We start from the raw sequence: 23,410 nt of genomic DNA on the forward strand, positions 1-23,410 counted from the left end.
TTCATTTAACAGCTGCCTTGCTCTCTGTTATTGCTAGCTCTCCTTGAAGCTTGTGTGAGGAGGCAGAAGAAAGTGCATACCCACTGGTACTGTGAAACCCAATAAGGGCTCTATGCAACCTCCTGATGACAGGTGCTTTCTGTGCTCTGGTCTGGTGCAATCATCAAAGATTTTTTCTGTCTCCTCCTACATGCCACTCCCCCACCCCTTTCTGCCATGTATCCTGAGCATATACAGTCTTCCTTTCCTCTCTCAGGAGGTATTGCTCAGAGGTCTCTGCTAACACTGTACTTTGCTAGGGAGAAAATCCTGCTTCCTGCCTTTGAAAGAATTAAAGAACAAAACAACGCAGAATAATCACCCAAGACGAAAACTACTTGCTTCCCTCTGTGCTTGGCAACCTGCACTGGTTCCAGGTGAGTGGTTTTATCAGTGAATCTGAATGCATGAATAAGAGTGATGCCAGTACCAGGGGCTGAAGCAGGGAAGGAGATTTCCTCAGGCATCTGCATGACAGTGGTAGGGATAGCTCTCATCTGCTTTAGGACAGGGAGCTGCCCAGTGGGGGGTGCTCTAAAAATGGGACTCTGTGTCTTGGCTTGGGGTTAAATGCCTGGTGGGAAGCTTGAGCGAGACAACCTTATCACAGGACCTTGGCATGAGTAGGGAGCATTGTGGAGAGTGGCACTTGTCCCTCCAGTATTGTACCTAGGTCCCAAACCCACTGCTCCACTGGTGATCACTGTCATTGTAGAGCTCAACTGGGCTGAAATTCCTACCTATTGTAGATTCCTCTCCCTTTAGCTGGTGCTCTCTCACAGAGATGGGCCAGTGGCTGGGCCCTGAACAGATCTGTTCTCTTCCTGGGTCCATTGTTGTGGTAGGAGTTGTCTGGGAGGTAGCTTGCTGACAGGTATCAAGAAAGAGAAATGCCCTACTGAGCAGAAAGCCCTTCCAGAGACTGCTTTAGCAATGCAAAGATGGCTGAGTTGGGTTTGTGAATGGAAATTTTCAACATAGGCTCTTTTGGTTGCACTGCTTTCAGCTTTCCCTTCCCAAGGGCAAGCAATGGGCCAGGGTGCAAAGGATCTAATAGCATGAGGGGTGAGGATGCCTCCAGCCAAGGGGAGTCTATGAACCCTGTGAGAATAGAGATCCTGGTCCTCAGGACTGAAAAAAAAAGCCCAGGCAATAGCACAATAGCTGGATTTAATGTTCCTGATCACAGGCACTGAGCTATCGATGTGGGGATGTCAAGTGGGAGTGGGGACATCTGCCCCTCCTTTGCCATCTTTGCAAAGACAATCCCCACAAAGAACCTCTTTTTACTCAGCTGGCAGTAGGGGGACTGTAGCTTCCCACTCTGGAGTGCCCATGGTCTGCTTAAAAGCCAGTAGAACTTGAGAGCTGCCAACAGCAACTTTCAGACCACTGAGCAGAGTGGTATGCCCCTTCCTTATAAAGCACTGAGCCTCCCCTCCCACCATGTGAGGATGGGCTATTTAACTCCTCTCCCTTGGTGACCCAGCACCAGAAGTCCACCTCAGAAAGACTGGCATAGATTTTTCAGTAACCCCTTGCCTTGCCCTTCCATATCTGCCTAACTCTGCATAACTCATTCCAATACCTCTCCTACTGCAGAGATTTCTCCTTCTTCTCCCACTTTGGGTGCTTCCTTGCTGCCACCTGCAAAGACTTCCCTCACTGAAAATTCTGCTGGTTTTGATGTTGAACATAAAGCAGAGTTTCCTTGGAGACAAGAGAAACAGTGGACTCCAAGTGCTGGTTATTTCACATTCAGTCTGGCTTTCAGCAATGAGAACTAAAATGGGGTTGCCTTAGCAGTGGGAGGAGGGAGCCTGGGGCAGCTGTCATTGAGGGGGACACCTGACATGCTTTTCCAGTGTCATCCTTTCAGCAGCATGGCTTGACTGAGTGCCATGTGCCATGCCCCTGGCAGGGTGTGATGGTACACACTGTACCAAACACTGCTGTCTTGGGATTATATTGCCTCTCTTCCACCAGCCCCTGGAGGCTGACAAACCTGGGAGAGGGTTTGCAATGGGCATTTCTATTTTGGCTGACTTCTGCCAGTCCCAGGAGTAAAACTGGCTAATTAGATTAACCCCTTTTTGTGTTCTTCTACACAGACATTAGCAATAGTGGAGCAATGTGTAAAGCAGCTGCATTTTAGTCATTGTTTCCCATCCATTTTTTCTGAATACTGACAGCTGGGCCCGTCCCAGCCAAGTGCCTGAACCCTCTGAAAAGTGGAGCTCTCCTCTGCTATGCACAACATGCAGATTTTTGCCTCTCTTGGGGCGGGTTATTTGATCATCAGCTGATATCTCTTGGACACATTAGTAATCAGAAAGCTGTGTCAGCATGTCCATGTGAGGGCAGGGGAAGCAGCGTGAGATGGCAGCTGTGTTCTGCCTCATGAGATAGCGGAGCACAGGGCAAGAAGGCAGACACAGTTTTCATCTGAAATTTTTGTTATTTTTTCCAATCCCACATACCATGGCAAGAATGCCCTGTAATGCCATGTCCTGCCAGTGGTCAGGACCTTCCCCTTTCCAAGAGGAGTGTCTCACAGTGGATCCACTTGATTGATTGCTTCCCCTCTGCTGTGTCACCCCTGAGTCATCACAATCTGTCCAGCAGCCACAAGTGGCATTTGGCTGTTTCAATGAAGCAGCATTTTCTTGTTTGACTTTCAGTGCAGTACAGATGTACTGTGCAGGGGTCAGAGGGTGAGAGGAGAGTGGAGAACCAACCATGTCTCTGTGCTAATTATAAATGTAAATCACCTCCAGGACACTGCCATGGACAGGATGTGTCAGTGCTGTCTGAAGTCTCGTAAAGCTTTGTCTCACAGCATATCAGCAGAAGGAAGGTCACAGCATTGCTGAGGTTGGCAGGGACCCCTAAACATCATCTAGTGCAATCCCTCTGCCCAAAACAGACTCAGCCATAGTTGGTTGCTCAGGACTCTGTACAGACAGCTTTTGAATACCTCCAAGAATGGAGAACACCCTGCTAGCACCTTTGGGCAACTTGCCTCAGTGTTCAGTCTGTCTTGCAGTAGCAAAGACACTCTTTATTCTTAAGGAGAATTTCCTGGTACTTCAATTCATGTCTGCCACCTCTCATGGTCACTGTGCAACACTGAGAAAGGTCTGGCACTGAATTCTTCACACCCTCCCTGCAGGTATACATTGATAAGACCTACCCCAATCATTCTCTCCTTCAGGCTGAGCAGTCCCAGATCTCCCAGTCTTTCCTCCGGGTAGATGCCCCAGTCCCTCCATCACCTTTGCAGTCCTTCAGTGGACTCTCTTCCCTATATCCATATTGGGAAACCCAGACCTGGACACAGCATGCCAGCTGTGGCCTGACCAGTGCTGAGTCAGAGGGGAGGGATCACCTCTCTCAACGGGCTGGCACAAGCACAGCAGAGTTACTCTAGTGCTGGTCCCACCTGGGATGTCCTGGGACTTCTGTGGTCCCAGGGGTGATGTACCAGATGCAGGCCTTAAGAAACTGTTATTAGGGGTTTGATGTTGAGTTTTGTCTGGACCATTTAAAGTAGTCAGATATATTTCTTCATCCACCACGGCCTTTCTCTAACCATTACCTGGACAAAGCTAGGCCAGAGATCTCTGCAGCCCACCCCCATGCTCAGAGCACTTGCTTCTTTGTGTCCTCTGAGATGTTGCATGTCTCTGGAATGAGGGCAGAGTTGCATACAGGCATGAAGTAGATTTATTTTTATTTCCCTACATGTAGTTTTTCTTCTTGCCATGAAGTGGTATTAAAGCATGAGAAACTCACGTGAAATAGAGAATAATCCCCTTTGGTTCCAAACAGTCAAACAGCTTCTCTGCAGGCAGCAGAACTGTCTACTCTCCCTGGCAAAACTCAATGTATCACTGCTCCACAGAACTGACCTCCTCTGGCCAGCCCCACTGCCCTGACCTCTGGAGAGATGTTTTCCATGTGGAACTGTGTCCTCTGCAGATCTACATGCTGTCTAGATCTGCAGATGCAGATGCAAACTATCTCCTCCAGCTCTGCCCAGATCTTTCCTGCAGATGCAGCCCTACTGCCCCAGCACTGGGCTCTGCTCTGTGCTGATACTGCCCAGTGCAGGCACTGCACCCACGGGGCTCTGCAGGGCTCCCCCAGCACCGTGGAACACAGAGACTGCCCAGGGGACAGGCTGGATTCATGACCAGTGCATTTCTGAGGAAAGTCTGCCCTCCATCTCTGCGGATAGTCTGAAACATGCACGACTCAGGAGGAGCTTGCTTGTGAGCTCCCATGGATGCAAACTCTCTTAATACAGACAGTGCAAAACTTTGCAGCACATGAAGAAAAATTTATAAATACTTATAGCCTGCCTCTTGATGTTTTAATAACTGAATGCAGAAACATTTCAGTGATGACAGCTTTATAACAATCAAGCTGAGTTTTTTCTGAAGCTGAGCCTGCACAACAAAGAAAGTAAGTAATTGAAGACTTGCACAGCAACTTTCCTAGAATCTGAGTTAAATGCAAAATTTCTTCAGCAAGCAACTTGAAATTTGTCCAAAAAATTTCATTTTTCTTCTTTTGTTGTGAGTTAGCAATATTTAAGATGTGTATATGGGTTTCTAAATACAAGTTTCAAGCATTTAATCTTGCAATGTGAAAGCTGTATCATTCCCACAAGTGAGATTCATGTCTTGGCATTTTCCCTTTATCAGAAGACAAAGTCTGAGATTATTCTCACTCTAAATTTCAAACACAGCACTGTAACAACTATTAGGAGGAAAATTAACTCCATCCCAGCTACCACTCATCCTCTCAGGGATGAAATATTTTCTTCTTTGTCCCCTAATGTCTCCCAAATAATTCCTAGTACTTTCTTCTGTCAGTCTGTGCTTCTCTGGGTCTTTCCAGTTTCTTTGTGAGTCAACTCACAAATAAACTGGAATTGAGAGTTTTTCTTTCTGTGTTTACTGCTTTTCATTTATGCATAGAGCAGATCATTTTTCCCGTCACTTGTGATCAGATGGACAGCTCAGCCCTCTACACACTTTCTTTTTGGAAATCTCAACTGAAATCTCTGTTGGCATCCTGTCACCAAAAGTGATGATGAAAAGGGGATCTCCCCTTTCATTCTCTTTCATATCCATTGCTTTAAAAACCTTTCATGCATGAGCCTTTACAAAAGTTTTTAAAAACCCTGACTAATCTGACACTGAAGCCATATCCTTACTGATGTGGATTTTCCTTCAACTAGATGCATTTGAACATTGTTTTTTACTTCTCCTTCTTCCCTAGTTCTTCTTTTAAACAAGCTGGCCTTTTCTCTGGGAGAGGGGCATGGTCAAAATGTGGGAGGCTGTGTGTCTTTACTGTTGTCAAAGATTACATTCAAGATACTATTTCAAGAAGTTTCTCTGCTGTGTACAATATTTTACTCTCAGATTTTGAATGTGGAACTTTGTGGGACCAAAATTATACAATTTATGAGAAGGGGATGCAAATCTGCCCTGATGCTTCCACATTTGGCTCTCCAGCACTGTGAGTATGCCATGGCTATCTCCAATCTCCCTTCAACCAGAATTTTAATACCTTCTATCTTTAAAACATGCTCATAGGAAGATGCTGCACACTGAATGCTTTTTTGATGTTGGCTTTTCTGATGTTGGCTGCTTTAACAGAGACAAAAGATAAAGAGGACAGATGTTCTTCAATGTTCAGTACAACGTGGAACAGATGCATCTCAGTTGATTCAGAGCTTCCCTATTTTCTAGCTTTTTATAAGTGCTTAAGCTCTATTGCACTCCTCCCCCCACGTTGGAAATCTCCTTGGGTAGATGGGGAGATAAACACAGAAAAATCTGCAAAGAGCAGGACCAAATGTAGTGAAGAAGCCTCCCTTCCCATTTTTTACTTTCACCAACATCAGACTGATACCTCTAAAATAGCAAAAATTCCTCTGTTTATGTGAAACCTCACTGCCAGGAACTAGGTACTAGTTTTGCAACACTGATTCTTTTTGCAAAATATCTTGTGCTCCCTGCTCAAACCTTGTCATTACCTCCAAAAATACTCTGTCAAATATCTTGGTGTTTCTGGCAGAGTGGAGACTGGTGATGCAGTCACTGATAGAACAACCTTCACCGAGAGAGCAAAGCCACCTTCTTCCTCACAAGGAGGAAAATCCAAGCCATGGACAAGAGAATTTTTGTGACTTTACTGCAAGAGTCTGAGAACTTCCTGCTCATGCAATAGAACACTTACAAAATTCCAGACCAACATCACAGAGAGAATGTGCTGTGGAGGGGTCTGCTCTGTTGCAAAATATGCAAATAGAGAAAGGGAGCAAGACAGCAAGAGGGTGGGGACATCAAAGGAGCAAAATCTGCTAATGAGTTCCTTCGGTGTAATAACTTTTGCTCTAAAAGGCAGCTGAACACATGGTGCAACATGGGATCTAATGATTAATCCTGTACTTTCTCCTATCAAAATAGAAATTTCATTTTGTTTGGACAAAAATACATTTTCCAGATGGGGAGACATCTGGAGAAAAAATTGTGTGAGTCCTTTTATATCTGTGGGTTCTGCTCCCACCTTCCCTGTACAGGAAATTGTGCCATTGCTGTGGTATGGTCCAACTCTAAGAAAGGCAAGGTTTGCAAGAGGAGGAGCCCACTTTTCCCTACTCAACATGGGTCTTCACTCAGGTCACCACAGCAAAGGAAAAGTTTGGTTTGTGTGTAGAAAGTCTGAAGTGGGTGATTTTAGAGTAATCAATGTGTCTTTTGACTTCACTAAACTGTTTGGAGCTTTCCATGTCAAAGTAAGGTAGTACTTCACATTACCAATGTGTGCTGGGTCGTTTGATGAAGAGTGAGTGGTTTGGGAGTAAGAAGAAGAGTGTCCGGGCCTCGAAAGTTTCTCTGGTGGTTCTTCTTTTGGAAGTGATTGCCTCGGTTGCTCTACTGTAGAAGCCACATGGCATCCCTGCTGACTGAGAAGCAAGCCAGTGTTATTCTAATCCACCAGAAAGGTGTAAGGGAAGACACAAAGAACTACACAAAGACCGATGAGTCTAGCCTCAGTTGCTAGAAAGATTATGGAGAAGGTCCTACTGAATACTACTGAAAAGTATTTGAAGAATAATGCAACCTTCAACATGGATTTACAGAGAAAAAGTCCTCTCTGACCAGTTTGATTTCCTTCTAGGATGAGGTCACATCCCAAGTTAATAAAGGGCAGGTGGTGCATGCAGTTTTCCTGGCTTTAGTGCAGCTTTTGATACTGTCCCTCACAGCATCCTTCTGGACAGTTGTCCCGCTGTGGGAGGGGCAGGTTGATGGTGTGCAGTGTAAAGAGCCGGCTGGCCAGCAGGGCTTGAATGGTTGTAATGAATGGGGCTGTGTCTGGCTGGTGAGTGGTCACTGGTGGTGTCCTTGGGGCTTAACACTGGGACCAGTATTGTTCAGTATTTTTCATCCATGATCCAGATGCAGGAATTGAATGTCCCATTAGCAAGCTTGCTGACAAAATCAAACAGGGAGGTGCCATTGACTTTCTTGAGGAACGAGAGGCCTCAAAGGAGAATTTTGATGAATTGGACTGTTGGGCTATCTCAGGCATGAAATGGAAGTAGTCCAAGTGCTATTTTTTGCAGCTGGGAGGGACCAGTCTAAACTTAGGTACAAGTCTAAACTGGGAGAGGAGCAGCTGAAGAGCAGAGAGGGACCTGTGAAGGTCCTCAAACATGTCTAGGGGAAGGGAATGTAGGGTGAACTTTCTGGTGAAGAGCTGGACTACAAGGAGCAGTTGAGTGAGCTTGTCACCTTCAGAGAAACAGAGGCTGGGATGCATTGCTTTCTGCAGCTTCCTCAGGAGGGAATGTGGAGAGGGAGGTGCTGGACTGTTCGCTCTGAGATCCTGGGGCAGCACAACTGGGAATAGTCCAAAGTCGTGCCAGGGAATGATCAGACTGGATGTTAGGAAGTCCTAATGCCCAAGCAAGAGGACAAGGAGTAATGGCCTCAAACGAAACCACAAAAAGTTCCACGTCAGCATGAGGTAGCACTTCCTGACATTGAAAGTGGGAGAGGACTGGAACAGCTGCCCAAGCAGGTCATGGAGTCTCCCTTTGGAGACATTTAAACCCACCTAGGTGTGTTCCAGTGTCACCTCTCCTGGGTCATTTGTTGAACTCTATATCTGGAAGGCTATAAATGATACAAGTTTATTGTGGGACACAAGGGGATTGAATTCATAGTTTCTAAACCTACTGCCAGGTTCAGGTGGCACAATCTCAATGAACTGAATGAATCTTGCCATTTCTTTTTCTCAGGTGTAGCTGTGAAAAACAGGACTGGCAGTGAAAGGAAGGAAGATAGGCAAACTTTTTACACAATCTGGTGTGTATTGTCTCCAACAGATAAAAGTGGGGTAAAGGTAAGGTAATGGTAATAGTAAGGAATGGAATGCTTGGTCAAGCTGGAATGAGTGGATCAAAATCCATGGAATGCTGTTTGCTGACCTAAAAGCTGGGGTGACCACAGCAGCACTGCTAGGTTCCTGCAGCAAATACACATCCTCTTTGCCAGTGGCCTTTGTGCAGCTTAGCCTTGGGGGGGCTTAGAGTGACCTGGCTGGGCCACCTCAGATGTGTCTGCTGTTCTGAACCTCATGAAGGCATTAGCATCTATGCAAACAAACCTTGTCTCAGAATGGAGGTTGATCTCCACCTTCTGTGCACGACCTTGCAATCTTGTACCACAAAGACGCTCCTCTTTAAGGCAATGTCTTCAGTTCACTATAGGCATTTATCTGGGTCCAAGTGGAAGATACTAGGTGTGTAATTTATGGAGAACATAGTCTCATTTGTAAGGGTTTCTTTGATTTAAATTTAGGATTACAAATGGACTAGCTCTTATTTGACTTGCAACACCAAAGGTTTTCCAGCACTTGCTGATGTGATAAGGTGACTTTGTTCTTCTTTGGTTTCATTTAGGTTTGTATTACCTTTGCAAATTCCTGGGAATAAGAATAATTTTCAGACCTTCCATCTGTCAAGGCACAGTGACAGAAGGAAAATGGCACCTGCATAGTCCAGCAATAATCTTCCTCACTATGTGAACTGTTTGGGTGGCTGGCGCCTTCTAGCACCCTAGAGGGGACTGATTTGCCTGTGCAGCCTCCTTGTTGTTCTGTTCTGAGGAATATAGAAATAACAAACAGATAAAGTACAGTAGACTGTCCAGTCCTTTCAGCCAATTGGCAATAGAGCAGAATTCGTTCTTTATTTATCTCTTTGGAGTAGGTTTGATTTCAGTCTTAGTATTTATCAAGACAGAACATCGGGTAAATCCCATTAGAGGAGTTTGACAAGAGATACTACTTGAAAGCCCTGTTGTGTTTCAAAGGAAAGTCAGTAAATAAAGTCTTATCCTCAGACTTCATGTAAGGCAAGGGGATAATGTTCCTTTCTACAGAAACAACCAGCACCAATTGCTGTCATGGGGAAGGTTGTTGTGGATAGGGACTTGTCCACCTTGGAGGTCCATCAGAAATGTTGTTTGCTGCTTGGTTTTCTTTGGAAGAGTGGTGTATGGGAGGAGAGTTTGTTGCCAGGTGATAAAAATTAATTCCATTCCAAAGTGGTCAAACTTTGAACAAGTCTGGCTGGCTACGGAGCCCATTCTGGATGCCGGGGCCAACATAAAACACTCCTCAGTCCAGCTAGGGTGCCATAGGGGCCAGAGCTCCTCTAGAGGCACCAAAGCAGTAGTGACAAGACCCTGGCAGCCCTTTACATACACTTCACCAAGGGCTGCTACTTGCAGATGGTCAGAGGAGGTCATTAATCAGCTTTAAATAAACCTTTGCAAGCAGGCCCCAGGGAAATGACCTAAAGACGAAGGCAAGGTGTGCTACAGCTTATGCTTTCCTGCCTGTACTTCTCCCTGCCCAGCCTAGGCAGAGCTGTGCCTGGAGGACTAAGCAGCTGTGCTGACCATGAGCGAGCAGAGCCACGTCAACAGCCTGTTCCTCAACGAGGATGCAGCCAAGCGGCTCCACACCAACAGCCGGGTGCAGCGGTTCCAGCAGGCTGTGCACAAGCGGGCGGCGCGGGCCAAGAAGCGGATGCACAGCATCACTGCTGAGAGTGCTAAAAGCTTCTTCAGGAGAAATGCCTTCGTCCTCTTCACCATTGCTGCGGTCCTACTAGGTATGGAGCTGGTGGCAACACCAGGCACCATTTATAAATATGGGGAAATGTTTGTTTATTTTACGAAGATTTTTATTTTATCACAGCGATTTGACTGAGGAGTTGAAGCTGACGAGCTGGCAGCTCATAGTGCTGCCCACATCATGAGTACTTTTGTGCAAGAGCAAGGGACCCAACAGAGAGTGTGTATGTGGGAGGGAGTCCTTGTTGATCCTTTCTAGCGCAGTATAGAAACACTCTATGATAGAAAGAGTTTGATGGTCCAACTCAACCAATCCTTGTACAAATCAGCCAGGTTTCTTCAGAGGTATCTTGTGAGTGCAGCTGTAGGCACAAGGGCTTTTCAGATTTGTCCGAAAACTGTAGTCTGACAGGACCAAAAATGCTGCAAATGGCTGTGATACAATGCAAACCAAATCTGCTTAGCAGATAGCAGGTTGTCCCTAGCTTTTGATCCAGGCTACATGACTCTAACTGGCTGAACTCAGCTTTAAGAGGTGGGTAGACAAAGAATCTGAACTATGTAGTCATACTTCTTTTAGTCTGTGAGATCATATCTCTCATCACAGCATTTTGTATTAATGAGCTTCCTGGGAACAGACTCCAGATGAGCAATAGAGGAAGACCAATAGGGAACAAGGAGACCTGTGGTTTCGCACAAGACTCCTCTGCATATAAATACGTCAGAGAGAGAGAGAGAGCATATAATAAAAACTGGATGATAGCCTTTTAGAAAATGACCATTTGTTCTTTTGTAAAGAAGAACAACTGAGAGTAAATGAGAAGAGAAAAAACACACTGTAGGACTGAGGGACAGACCACTGGGTCACACTGTGCCACTTCCATTCTGATCCCATGCTGATCCACAGGAATTATCCTGGCCTTCTCCCTCCGGCCCTACCAGCTGACCTATCGCCAGATCAAGTATTTCTCCTTCCCTGGTGAGCTGCTGATGCGGATGCTCCAGATGCTGGTTCTTCCTCTCATTGTCTCTAGCTTGATTACAGGTGAGAAGTACTTTCTGCTGCTTTCAGCCAAGACAGTGGTCAGCAAAGGTGTTGTTGGGGTACCTCTTCATGACCCAGCTGGAGGTGCTTGGATTAGCTTGGCTAGTAATGACAAGCCTGAATCCACAGCTATTGAAGTGGAGGGAGACGACCCATCTTCCTTGATCAGCATCGACTCCATTTATTGACTCAATCAGTCACTTTTTATAACCGTGTTAATTAAGTTCATGCATATTGCAAACCCGAGCTCACAATAGGTCAGAGATAACACACCAACCCCTCCTTTTGTTTCCAATACCAAGATTTGTGTTCTCAAAACTTACTTTTACTTTCCCAAAATAGCGAAAGATAGAATATCTACTTGTTATGAGAAAGCTGCCTGAGAACTCTGGTATGCAAGGTTCTCAAGGCCTTCATGTTTGTCATTTTTACTTGTAATTAAAAACAACCTGAGAACTTCTACTGTTTACAGAAACAGGCTGTGAGAATTTGCTTCTCACAGCTGCCTTCTAAGCCAAGCCAAAAAATCTCCAACACACAGCCATAGGGAACATGATCCACACTGAGACCCCTGCCGGCTCAGTAGTAGTGCAGAGAAGCAGAAGAACTTGTGCTTTCTCAGAAGACTGGGGAGAACACAATGCAGTGGTTCCAATGCCCAGCACGAACAAGGATTTAATCCTACATAACCTCAAATGGCTCCAAGTTTGTTGCCCAAGTAAATTTCAGGTTTACTTCAACCTAGAGAAGGTTAATTTTTGTTAGTTCAAAAGGATTGAATTTGATCACTGGCTGGAGGGCTTGTTTCACCCAGATCCTCAAGTAAGACATGACAGACAAGTTTTCCGACAGCAGTAGGGATTGCAAGGTGTTCCACCTGCTGAAACCTCCCACCATTAGGGATTGAAAGGCCTAATGTAATAGGAGGGGGTAATTTCCCTTCTGAGAGTTTTAAGAGAAAATTGCTACATTCTCAAATGCAGACTAAGATCCACCAGTGCTATGCTTCTTCATGATCACAAGCCACATTCTTCCATATCAACATTACCCTGGAACTTCAAATTCTGTTCCTTGTAGGCTGTGCTTCCTAGAGACCTTGACTCCCTGTCCAAATCATGCACAAGCCTTGCACCCTTTGAATCTTCCTCAAGCTTTCCTTTTCTCTCTAAGATGATAGGCTTCCTCACATAGTCTTTCTGTGTGACATCCCAGGAATGGCCTCACTGGACAGCAGAGTCTCAGGGAAGATGGGGATGCGGGCTATCATCTACTACATGGTGACCACAATCATAGCTGTCTTCATTGGCATCTTCATGGTGATCATCATACACCCAGGAAAAGGATCTAAGGACAAACTTCACAGAGAAGGCAGAATTGAGCAGGTGCAGACTACAGATGCCTTCATGGACTTGGTGAGGTAGGTAAACAAGATGGTCTCATGTTGAGACTATATCAGTGAGATTACATTCCTCCATGGAGCACCCTTTTGAAGTATCACAGCTTTATGCATACAGTCTTAGGGAAAGAGGTTAAAGGCTGAGTCTTGGCAAGCCTAGTATTTCTAGTTTAGTCTAGCTAACTGGCTTTGCTACTCTGAGACTGAGTACATGGCCTGGAATCCAGCCCTTCTCCAGAGGTATTAATGTAAGAGGTCATGGTGTGCTCCAAAAAACAAGAAATGAAAACCATCAGTGGGCTACCTAGGTTTCAGAAATTCACCCGGCAAAGGCCGCAAATATCCATCTGTAATGACAAAGGAAATCAAGGAAGTGGTTCCCAAGACATTGCCTTTTCTTCCCTTGCTGTGACCTTACTCAGTGAATTGCAAAGCTGTACCATGTCAAGTGTTTTTTGAGGTGAATAACAGAGAGCTCACATGACAGCTGTAGAGGTGAAGCTGAGAGCAAGACAGTGTATTAATCATTGTAGTATGGTATTGTTTCAAGGTTTGGTTTGCTTTGATGATGGTTTTACAATGTACCTATATCCCAGGGCAGTATGTGTGTCATCTCTTTCCACATACCTGAATAACCTTCTGGAGTCTGAAAGCATGTAGTGGAAGTCTGACAAGTTGCAAGATCAGCATATTCCCTTCTTCTGTCAGTCAGACCAAAAGGGCTTAAGTGGACATTGTGAAAGTTGTGACCTCAGACATTGCTGCAGGACAAAGAAGTTGGCCAGGAAGCCCATGTTTTCTTCCTAAGTCAACAGGACAATAACTCTTTCTTTGTTTTATCTACTGTAGGAATATGTTCCCACCCAACCTGGTAGAAGCCTGCTTCAAACAGGTATGAAATCTCATCTTTGCACCTTGTTCCCTGGACCATGGTCCTATCTACTTCTCTGAGGGATGGAATAGCACTTTATTCCCCAGGTCTGACTGCTGCAGGAGGCACTGCAAACGTTAGTCTGTATTATAGCATCCCCCATGCAAGCTTTTCAAACTGTCTGTACATGGGGGCTTCAACCTCCCTCCCATCCCCCAGAGGCAGGAAGGGTTTGCATGATCTCGGGTTGCAAGCTTGGGCTGGCAGTGATATGGAATAGATTCTCCAAGAATCTATCTCTTCTGCAGTGCTAGTGCCCTTAGAAGCAGCACAAAAGGTTAGCAGAGAAGCCAGAATATCTCAGTTCTAGCGACATGAGATGCTCTAATAGTCTCTTCTGACCTTCTGCTCTATGAACTTTCTGACCTTTCTGGTGAAAGCACTAAACTGGGAACCTTGAGAACAGGCAAAGCATATAAGAGCCCAGCATGTGTCCTGATCATCTGAACTGGAGCCTGTGAGTGCATTTGATAATCTGTGTCTTTTCAGTACAAGACTCAGTACAGCACCAGGGTCTTCACCAGAACCATCCTCCACAACAGCAATGCCACAGCAGGTGTGGTAACCACTCAGATCCCTGTGCCTGAGAATTTCACCAGCATCATGGAGAATGTCACTCATGCCCTGGGAACCATCTCCGAGGTGCTGACCTTTGAAGAAGTTATTCCCATCCCAGGCTCAGCCAATGGGGTGAACGCGCTGGGGCTGGTAGTGTTCTCCATGTGCTTCGGTTTGATGATCGGCAGCATGAAGCAGAAGGGACGGGCCCTGCGGGAGTTCTTTAACTGCCTCAACGAAGCCATCATGAGGCTGGTGGCCATTATCATCTGGTGAGGAGCACGGCCGGTTGGAGCAGGAGGTCTGCAGGTGCAGTTTCTATTGACATGATGAGAAGTGGGGTAGCTTTAAGGATTTCATGCACAAGACAGGAAAAGCAGATGGGCACAGCTCTACTTTGGCTCCATCAGGCTGGAGGGAAAAGTCTGGATGGGATATTTGTTCACATTTCATTTCCTGGTTTGTTTTTTTTTTTTGTTTTTACCTTAGAAAGATCAGGTATACCAGGACTTGCTTTTCTCGAGGCCTCTGGAAACATCCTTGGAAGACCAGAGATCTGGAGTGGAAGATCTCTTAGCCTTACCAAGAGGAGTAGGGTGTGGGACTTTCTCACCAGAAGCTTTCCTTCCAGCTGTGTTCCAGGAGTTTGACTTAGCTATGAATCACAGTAACCCTTTGCCCCTTTCCTGCTTTCAGGGTAGCAGCTGTATGCAGTAATGCAATAGCTCTGAGAGCTGAGTTGGGTTGAGAGGATCAGCTCAAAGTTACTTCATTTCAGATCCTTCCCAGATCATGACTCCTCTGGAGCTCAGCTGCTCATTGCTTTCTGTGTAAGGCTGCCTATGACACATGGTGCAGACAAACAAGGCATTGCTGAGACAAGACTCTAGAAGACAGCATTTTACCAAGTATTGTTATTTTAAGCTTTTTACCCAGTTGGGGCTCAAACTTTTGTCAGATACTGAAAAATAGGACAGATGCAGCTTTGGCAGAATACGTGCAAATGTCTGACAAGGAAGAAAACTGTCAGCCTGACACCTTCTCCATTTTAGATCACTCCAGCTTCCTTTCCTTGGAAGTCTTCTAAGTCTTATAAGTCACAGTCTTGTATCTCAAAGCAAAGTCCTGAGCACAGCAGGACAGGCCTTACAGAAAAAGGCATAAAGGGGAAGAATACCCCAGAGCTCATAGGAGATGTTGGGAAGCCCCATGCCCCCGGGACCCTTTACTCCATGTCTGAACCAGAATTTGGGGCTTTGCTTTCCTAAGAACAGGTAAGACTTGCCTGGGAGCACAGAAGCGAGAGCATGAGCACAGTGGAACAAACAGACATGCATACTACTCCAGAGACCTTCGACACCCCTCCTTAAACCTCCCTTTAGATGAAGGAAGGGAGGGTGTTTATGTATAGAACATTGATTACACCTGGAACACTGCCCGTGCATGCCTTCCTGTAGCCACACTCTGCAGACCATCTCCCAGGAGCTTGTTTTTCCTGGGGAGATCTGATCACTGGCTGCAGCCAAGGATGTGTTCTAACAGGAACATCAGAGGAAATGAAATATTTATTAAATCCTTTCCTGAAACTTTTCCAAAACTCTCGGGCTAAGCTGCAGTTTGGCATGTGGAACTCTGAGCCTTGTGCATGAAATGCATGTGAGCTCTTGAGCTGCAGAGTCCTAGCCCAGAGAGACGTGGCCATGAAGCTGGAATTTTCCTTGGTCTGATTATTATATTAGTGCCCATGATTCTCTCCATATCTGACTTATGTATTTTCTGTGGAATCTCAGTGCTGCTTGTCAGCTGTGTTGTTATGGACGGGGGGAAAAAGACACGAGGAATGGAAAAGATAGCAGAATACCTCAAAATAGGGTTTTATATGAGCCATGGCTGTTTTTACAGGTGTTGGTGTGTCCAGTCCTTGTTACACCAGATCTGGAATCCCTACATGTTCATATTCCCTAAATGTGAGCATCTGAAGATAGCAAGGCTGATATCTCAGAGCCTATAGGATACTCTTGCTTTTACTCCCTGATTCCCTGTTTCTCCTGTACTTTCCTGTGCCTCTCAGGAAAAAAAATACGGTCAGCCCAAGCTCTGTTAGGAGAGGAAGGGACTCTGAAGGTTTCTCTACATAATCTTCCTTATCAATTCTAGAAAAAGTGTTGTAGAAATTTAGAAAACCCAAAAGGAGCAGGAAACCACCACTGCCCATGCTGTGTGCAAAACAGAGTGCTGAGGTCTCCAGGCATGCACCAAGAGCTGATTTTTGACCACGGGATAAACAAGTCCCAGCTCTCTCCAGGTTTCTAGAAAAGAAACCAGCAGTGTAATCCAGTGATTAGGCTCAGTGAGCACTTACGGTATGCTGGCTTATTGGGGATTTATCCAGAGAACATGTGTTAAATCTGGTGTGAAAGTGTGGGAGCCAGTCCTGACCATCGACCTTGTGTTTCTATCACAGGTATGCTCCAGTTGGGATCATGTTTTTAATTGCGGGCAAAATCCTGGAGATGGATGACCTAGCAGTGATGGGAGGCCAGCTGGGGATGTACACACTCACTGTCATCGTTGGACTCCTCATTCATGCCCTTTGCATCCTGCCTCTGCTCTACTTCATTGTCACTCACCGAAACCCCTGGGTGTTCATTGCAGGGCTCCTGCAGGCTCTCATCACAGCCCTGGGCACCTCCTCCAGGTATGATGGCTATGTAGGAGTGGGGTCTGGGCTGATACTATGTAGATACTACATCTCAGCATTCCATTGCTCTCAATGCAGCACTATGGTTTCACAATTTCTAGCACTTGCAGCTTTTTGCTGTGAACCAGCCAAACTCATTTGGGAATGGGAAGGTTCCCACTTGCCCTGCTCAGGAGCCCTACTCACATGACCAGCTCTGACCATCAGTGAATGGCCATATTCCTCCTGACCAGGAGGGTGAATTTACTTACCACTGAAATACTGAGTTCAGGACAAATATCCTGCCAAATCACAGTACTATTCCCTCTCACACACATGTACTTGCAGATATTTTCATGCCTGTCTCTCTCAGGCACACAGACTGTATGCAGCTGTCATTAACTTCATAGAGACCTGGGCAAAGGCATCAACACCACTATGTTCAGTGACTCACACTGCCATGTTGCACAGCCAATAAGGTAACTTATTTCACTAAGTGATATGTTTCTTGTTATATTGGTGTCCTGGCAAGCACATAGCAGGCTCTTCCACATACATTCTCATACTAAAACACACAGCATTTTTCCTGTTCATGCTCTCTTTCAGAAATATCTGCAAGATATATTCTCAAACATGTATCATTCTTGTCTTATGGACTGAGAGGGATGAGAAAGGGCTCAAGTATTTTTAACAGCAGAAAAAGGAGTTCTGGTCTTGACACTCTGCCCTATGTACCCTGAATCCTCCTTTTTTGGTGTTATACCAGCATCATCAGCCTCCGGGTTATACAGCCCCTGTCCCAACACCTTGAGAAAAGCCATGTCCAAATGTGTAACTGCAGCATGCATCATATCTGAGGAAGCCTTGCTTAGACTGTTCTTGCTTCTAGCAGCTTCAGGCCTCTGGCTCACATGGCAGGGTGAAAAAGCAGGCAGGTAAAGTCATAAACCAGGCAGAGGCTCAATCCTTCTTCCAAAGTTGGCATACATGCAATTCATGTGGTTTTGTAAATTCTTTTCAGCTCAGCGACTCTGCCCATAACCTTCAGGTGCCTGGAAGAAAACAATGGTGTGGACAGGCGCATCACAAGGTTTGTGCTGCCTGTGGGAGCCACAATTAACATGGACGGCACTGCTCTGTACGAGGCCCTTGCAGCCATCTTCATTGCACAAGTCAACAACTATGAACTTGACTTTGGGCAAATCATCACAATAAGGTGACTTTTGAAAGAGTTTTGGGACTACAGAAAGGGTTTCAGTTTTGTTGGCTTATCTGAGGTGTGATCACGTTCCTCTTTTGCTCAGAAGAGACAATAAGAAAAACAAAAGTATGGGAAAGAAGGGTTGTACTACAGATCCAGGTGTCAAAGGACATGTGGACACCATGTCTTTGAGGCTCTACTTGAGCCCTTCTCACATGTCCAGGTTTTAGGAAAAGCTGTGGAGTACAGTCTTTTATGAGGGGGTGTCTGGCAGGGGCAGCCTGGCATTATGCTGATGTCCCATGTGTCACTATCCTTCTTGGTGACCAGAGCAGAAAGGCTGCCAAGACAATGATGAGTTTGAGCTAATTCCTGACATTTCTGCAAAGGCGACCAGCTCTTTTCTTCCCTTTGCTGATAGCTCTGCTTTCCCATTCTCTCCAGCATCACTGCCACAGCAGCCAGCATCGGAGCCGCAGGTATTCCCCAGGCAGGACTTGTGACAATGGTTATAGTGCTGACATCAGTGGGGCTGCCTACTGAAGACATTACACTGATCATCGCTGTGGACTGGTTTCTGTAAGTTCCTTGCCCAGCAGGCATGCACATCTGTGCATTCCTGCCAGTGCTTACAGACATCATCTGTATTCCCGATGTCTCTGCTAAAAACACGCTCACTAACTTGAACCATTAAGGTTAAAACACACCTGTGTCCCTGAGACCTTTGCACAGTAGCCCTCTCTGCCCATGCTGGAGTCTTTGCCATATGCTTCAGTGACTCAAGGCATCAGAGGTCGCTTGCTGATCAGCCTGGTGACCAAATAGAATGTCCTCCATTCGTTTTATTTAAAATGCATGCAGAAATTATTTGCAGAGTCATAGGGAAAAGCTGTGCCAATAATAAGCAAATCCACACTACAGAATGATAGTTCTGGGTTACCAAACATTGAGAGAGGGATGAGACCGGCCTGTACAAAGTTGAAGAGTGTTTACATGGGTGCAGCTGGTCAGCCACATTGCTTCATTTGTTTTCTTTCCCTTTTAAATAAAATCACTTGGGACAAGTGATTTTGTAGGAGTGCTCTTAGGAACCATATTGAAGAATGCATTTGTGCACAGTCCCACCTCTCTGTCTTCTCAAATACCAAAATCCTGACAGATGGATAGTGTCAGTGTTCTCCTTTTTCTTCTGTATCTTGTATTGTTGGTTTGTAGCCAAAGTAGGCAAACTCTGCTCCCAGCCATGGCTGACCAGTTGGAAACAGTTTTGCGGAACACCTTCACTTCTCCTGTGGATTGTGCATAAGAACGGACTTGGCTGGGAAGAGCCCTGCCTCCTAATAAGCCAGGTTACTTCTTGTGCTTACTCAGAGTAGATTATTTCAATCAGTCTCCGCTGTTACTACTGAAGGATCTGAAGGGACGCTGAACTGGTGACAGCTTCAGCAGCTCTGACATACTGTTGTGGTTGTGGAGAATATCTCATTGCAAAGGGTCTTTTAGATGTGCTCTTTTGCACAAAGAATCTGGTGCCTTGTCTTACCCCATGCTGTCCATGCTGAGTAAATCTGTGTCCACAGCAGTGCTGTGATAGGATTGCACCAGAATTTCAGCACTTTTTGTAAAACAAAATGCAACTTAAGTTAAACAGATGTGTTGAGACCATCTGAGTCTGCAGCAAGGCTTTTGGAAAGGACAGAGTCCATGTATAAACACAGCAACCTTCATCTTAATTTGTATCAAATCCATAACTGTTCAGTAATAAGGTGGGAATGCAATAAAATGGGAATGAATGTGAGGCTTGAGCTCAGGGATGTCAATCAAAGAAGGCTCTCTAGGAGTAATTTTCTTATCAGTGTTGAAGTATCCATTATTAGAATGACTTAGAAAAAATTTCACTGAAGATGTTTCTTGAAATAATCTTCATCCCCTTAGCTGCTACTATGAACTCTATATTGGTTTCTCTCTGATTTTTCAGAGACCGCCTTAGAACGACTACAAACGTCCTGGGGGATTCTCTGGGGGCTGGCATTGTGGAGCATCTCTCCCGGCATGAGCTGGATGCGCAAGACTGCGAACTTGGTAATTCTGGGATACAGGAGAAAGAACAGCTCTCCCACCTGGTTTGCCCACAGAATGACACCCACAGGCACTCCAGGAGGGAGACAGCACTGTGAAATCGGGCAGCAGAGTGCAGATTAATGCTGTAAAAAGCATTAATGAAACAGAAATCCAGAGTGGAGGACAGAGAAAGATCCATTATGCAAGACGCTCACTTTTCTATCGCCTCTGCCACATGCAGTCTTCCTTAATCATGTTGCTCTCTTATTTCTGACTGGCATTAAAAAGGAGAAAATTAAAGTGCAAAGAAAGCCTGATTTAGTCATTCTTATGAAGCCCAATAGTTAGACCTGAGTAAGGAAGACCTAGTGAAGGAGCTGGACTAGGAGCTCCTATATTTCTGAACTAGGTAGCCAGGTGAGTTGGGAACACCACCATCTGTGGACTGGCACCAAAATGTTCCTGTAATTCTGTCCTGCAAGATACAGCTGCAAAGTCTTCAACTGGTTAGTACCTTCACCCAAATAAGCTTTTAGCATTTACCTCCTTACTCACAGTCCTGGTGTTTGCACAGATATGCACTTGAGGCTTCTTGAGAACTCCACTGGCAACCTGTTTGGTTGCAGATACTAGAGTCACCCACTTCCTAAAGGAATGTGGGATCATACAGCTGGGACAGCTGGCTAGTAGCACCAATAGGGATCAATAGGCTTCTCATTAGTGGAAGATCCTAAAGGATTGTGAAAGAAGCAAACAGTTACAAAATTTATTATATCCATTATTCAGTCTTGAAACAGCTCTCTCCTCTACCAAGCTCTGCCAAAACCCAGTTAACTTAAATTCTCTTTAGCAAGCTCTTCTCATCCTACTGAAACTAGGAGGAGAAACACAAAGTTTAAGAACAATTTGTCCATCTGAGCAGCTGGGTGATACATCCATGCCAGGAATGACTCCCTTCTATGCAAGATTTGCTCAGAAAACAGTTTCACTCCTTATCACAGGATTCCTAAGGAAATGATTCCTGTGGTCATCTCTGCTTATTTTCAGAAGTGACTTCTCAGTCACATTGCTTTGGAATGTGCTTTCAAACACCTCTATCTTTCTACAGATCTTTTATAGGCAGAGACAAATCACTTAGCACTTGCACAGGTTTGCCAGATCCCAGACTTAAAAATTCAGGATATATTTTTCAATTCCTACCAAATGGAATTCAGCTTCTGTTTAACACACTTGGACATAAGCCCAAATTACATCCATAACATATCAGAGTCTAAAGATATAAGTAGGGACCTGCTTCATCCATGCTCTCTCCCCCTTCCCTGGCATGGCCAGGAATACAGCTGGTATCTCTCACACCAGTGAAAAGGACCACTAGGACTTGTTCCATGACATCCAAGTCCATGAACATCCAGAAAAATGAATGTCTATAACTTAACCAGGAAGATGTTAAGGATCCACAGTGTTGGGGCTGCTGCACTATAGCTGTCCTGCTTTTAACAATGGCTAAGAGCAGGAATAGCAGTGAGCAGCCTCCTGACCCATCGAGGTACTATTTAAACTGGCGGTTTCACTTGAGATCTGCTCATTATTCCCAACCCACTATGTCACTTACACCCCTCTACCCTGGCTTTACACATTGATGTTTTACATACCTAGCCATAACCATACACTCAGAGGTGCACATTGTGGAAGGAAGACCTCAGAGGCATTGCCCGAGTCAAGTTTGCCAATCACAACTGCACACCTGCCCATGCTGCCATCACCAGCCCTAACAAAGCTTCCTCAAACACATTTCTTGAGATGTTCAATGCCAGATCATGAGGCTCTTTTTAGTTGTTCAGAACCTGCAGGGTTATATACTGGTGCTGCTACATTCCACATCCTGCAGGCAGAGTATTCTATTTTTAAGGACTGGGCAATTATTTGGAGATAAATGCACAGATGCATCTCTTTCATGTAAGACTGGTAGCAGAACACAGTAACTAGAAGTGTGTTGTAGCTCTGTTTAGCAGTGGCTAGCTCCACACTGTAAAGCAGTGAGTTGTTTGCTGACTGTGGAAGGCAGGTTGCTTATTTTGACAAGAGATCTACTCTAGCAGGAGGCAACTGAGCTGGATAACAAATGATTATCCTTCTCTGTGTAGCACTTTTTAAAATCTTGTTTGAATACTTTTATAATGTCTGCTCTTCTCCTTTCTAGACTAAACAGATCCTGTATGTATCACAGGTAATAATCATTCATGTTCCTCTCCTCTGGACATTCTCCTTGCTGTTCCACATCTTTCTTGAAGTGGAATGACTAAAATTTGACACAACAATCCAACTAAAGATTTATTATTACTGAGCACTGAGGAAAGAATATTTCCTGTACATTAAGATTTAGACCTTGGACTCATGTTACCATGGTTGTTAGCAGGCTATGCATCGGCTGATCAGGATAACTGCCCCTGATGCATACATAGAGCAAACTCAAGTCTGTTCATCTTATCCTAACTCTTAGCAAGGTTAGACTCTTACTTTGATGAGATGGCTCTATCTGAGGACTGGATCTTAATCAAAGAGTTTTCAGACACACTGCATCAGCTTGTATCTATAGTGAGCTAAGACAGCACTAGCTTATCAATAACACTGCTCAGCTGACGAGTCTAAACCTTCATAAAGAACAGACCTGCTTATAAAACCCAATGAAATGCTTTATTTTTTAACAATAGCATGATAGCATTGACCCTAGTCCACTGGTCACATCATATTAAAGAGGGCAGCTGCCTATCAAGCAATTTCCCAGCTTCTGTTTGTGCAGTTGATTATTACTACTAAAGTATAGTAATTTCAAGTTGTCCATATTGAACTGCTTATTGGTTTTCTTTTTTTTTTTTTCAGACTACTTGTCCAACTTTTCAAGAAAACATTGAATTCTAATCTTGAAGTGACTTCCTGTATAAAAAGGGCAAACTGAAGGATGAATCAGAAGATTGGATTCTAGCTCAAATGGGAATGAATTCTGGGAAGTCCTATGGCTTGGGTTACACAGATTAGATGGTCATAAGGGTCCCTTCTGGCTTTATAATATATGCACGTGCTTTCTGGCTTAGAGATATCACAAAGGGTTTTTCCAACCCAATAATTTCTAAAAGCTATCTGAAACAATTCTAATGATAACCCTTTAATAAAATTCAGCAGGAGTCTAACCTGTTTTCAGTTCTTGTTAGCAGACATGTACACATATCACAAAAGGGACTCTCCATACCACATTGCATCCACATGTTCATAGATATTCCCACAAAGCAGTATGCACCAAGCCTTGTCATTTGTGATTTCCTGCTTTCCACA

The 23,410-nt window shown here is 44.9% G+C and overlaps 1 protein-coding gene across 4 annotated transcripts; it reads left to right on the plus strand.

Moving 5' to 3' along the window:
• Positions 1–235: 235 nt before the first annotated feature.
• LOC135458940 (excitatory amino acid transporter 4-like) lies at positions 236–23,267 on the plus strand. 4 transcript variants are annotated; one of them, XM_064734448.1, is made up of 12 exons: positions 236–416; positions 9,989–10,246; positions 11,116–11,253; positions 12,466–12,670; positions 13,499–13,541; positions 14,070–14,410; positions 16,603–16,836; positions 17,840–18,034; positions 18,464–18,598; positions 19,998–20,101; positions 22,281–22,307; positions 22,961–23,267. In XM_064734448.1, exons 2-11 carry the CDS (start codon positions 10,033–10,035, stop codon positions 22,283–22,285), a joined length of 1,614 nt encoding a protein of 537 aa, XP_064590518.1. In that variant the 5' UTR covers positions 236–416; positions 9,989–10,032; the 3' UTR covers positions 22,286–22,307; positions 22,961–23,267. The 4 variants fall into 4 exon arrangements, with proteins under 4 accessions (XP_064590518.1, XP_064590516.1, XP_064590517.1 ...); XM_064734446.1 differs by lacking the exons at positions 22,281–22,307; positions 22,961–23,267 and adding an exon at positions 8,366–8,469 and having other exon boundaries at positions 324–416; positions 19,998–20,284; XM_064734447.1 differs by lacking the exon at positions 22,281–22,307 and having other exon boundaries at positions 340–416; positions 22,961–23,132.
• Positions 23,268–23,410: the final 143 nt, after the last annotated feature.

This window comes from Zonotrichia leucophrys, chromosome 28 (assembly GCF_028769735.1).
Source record: "Zonotrichia leucophrys gambelii isolate GWCS_2022_RI chromosome 28, RI_Zleu_2.0, whole genome shotgun sequence".
In the NCBI taxonomy this organism is placed as follows: Eukaryota; Metazoa; Chordata; class Aves; order Passeriformes; family Passerellidae; genus Zonotrichia; species Zonotrichia leucophrys.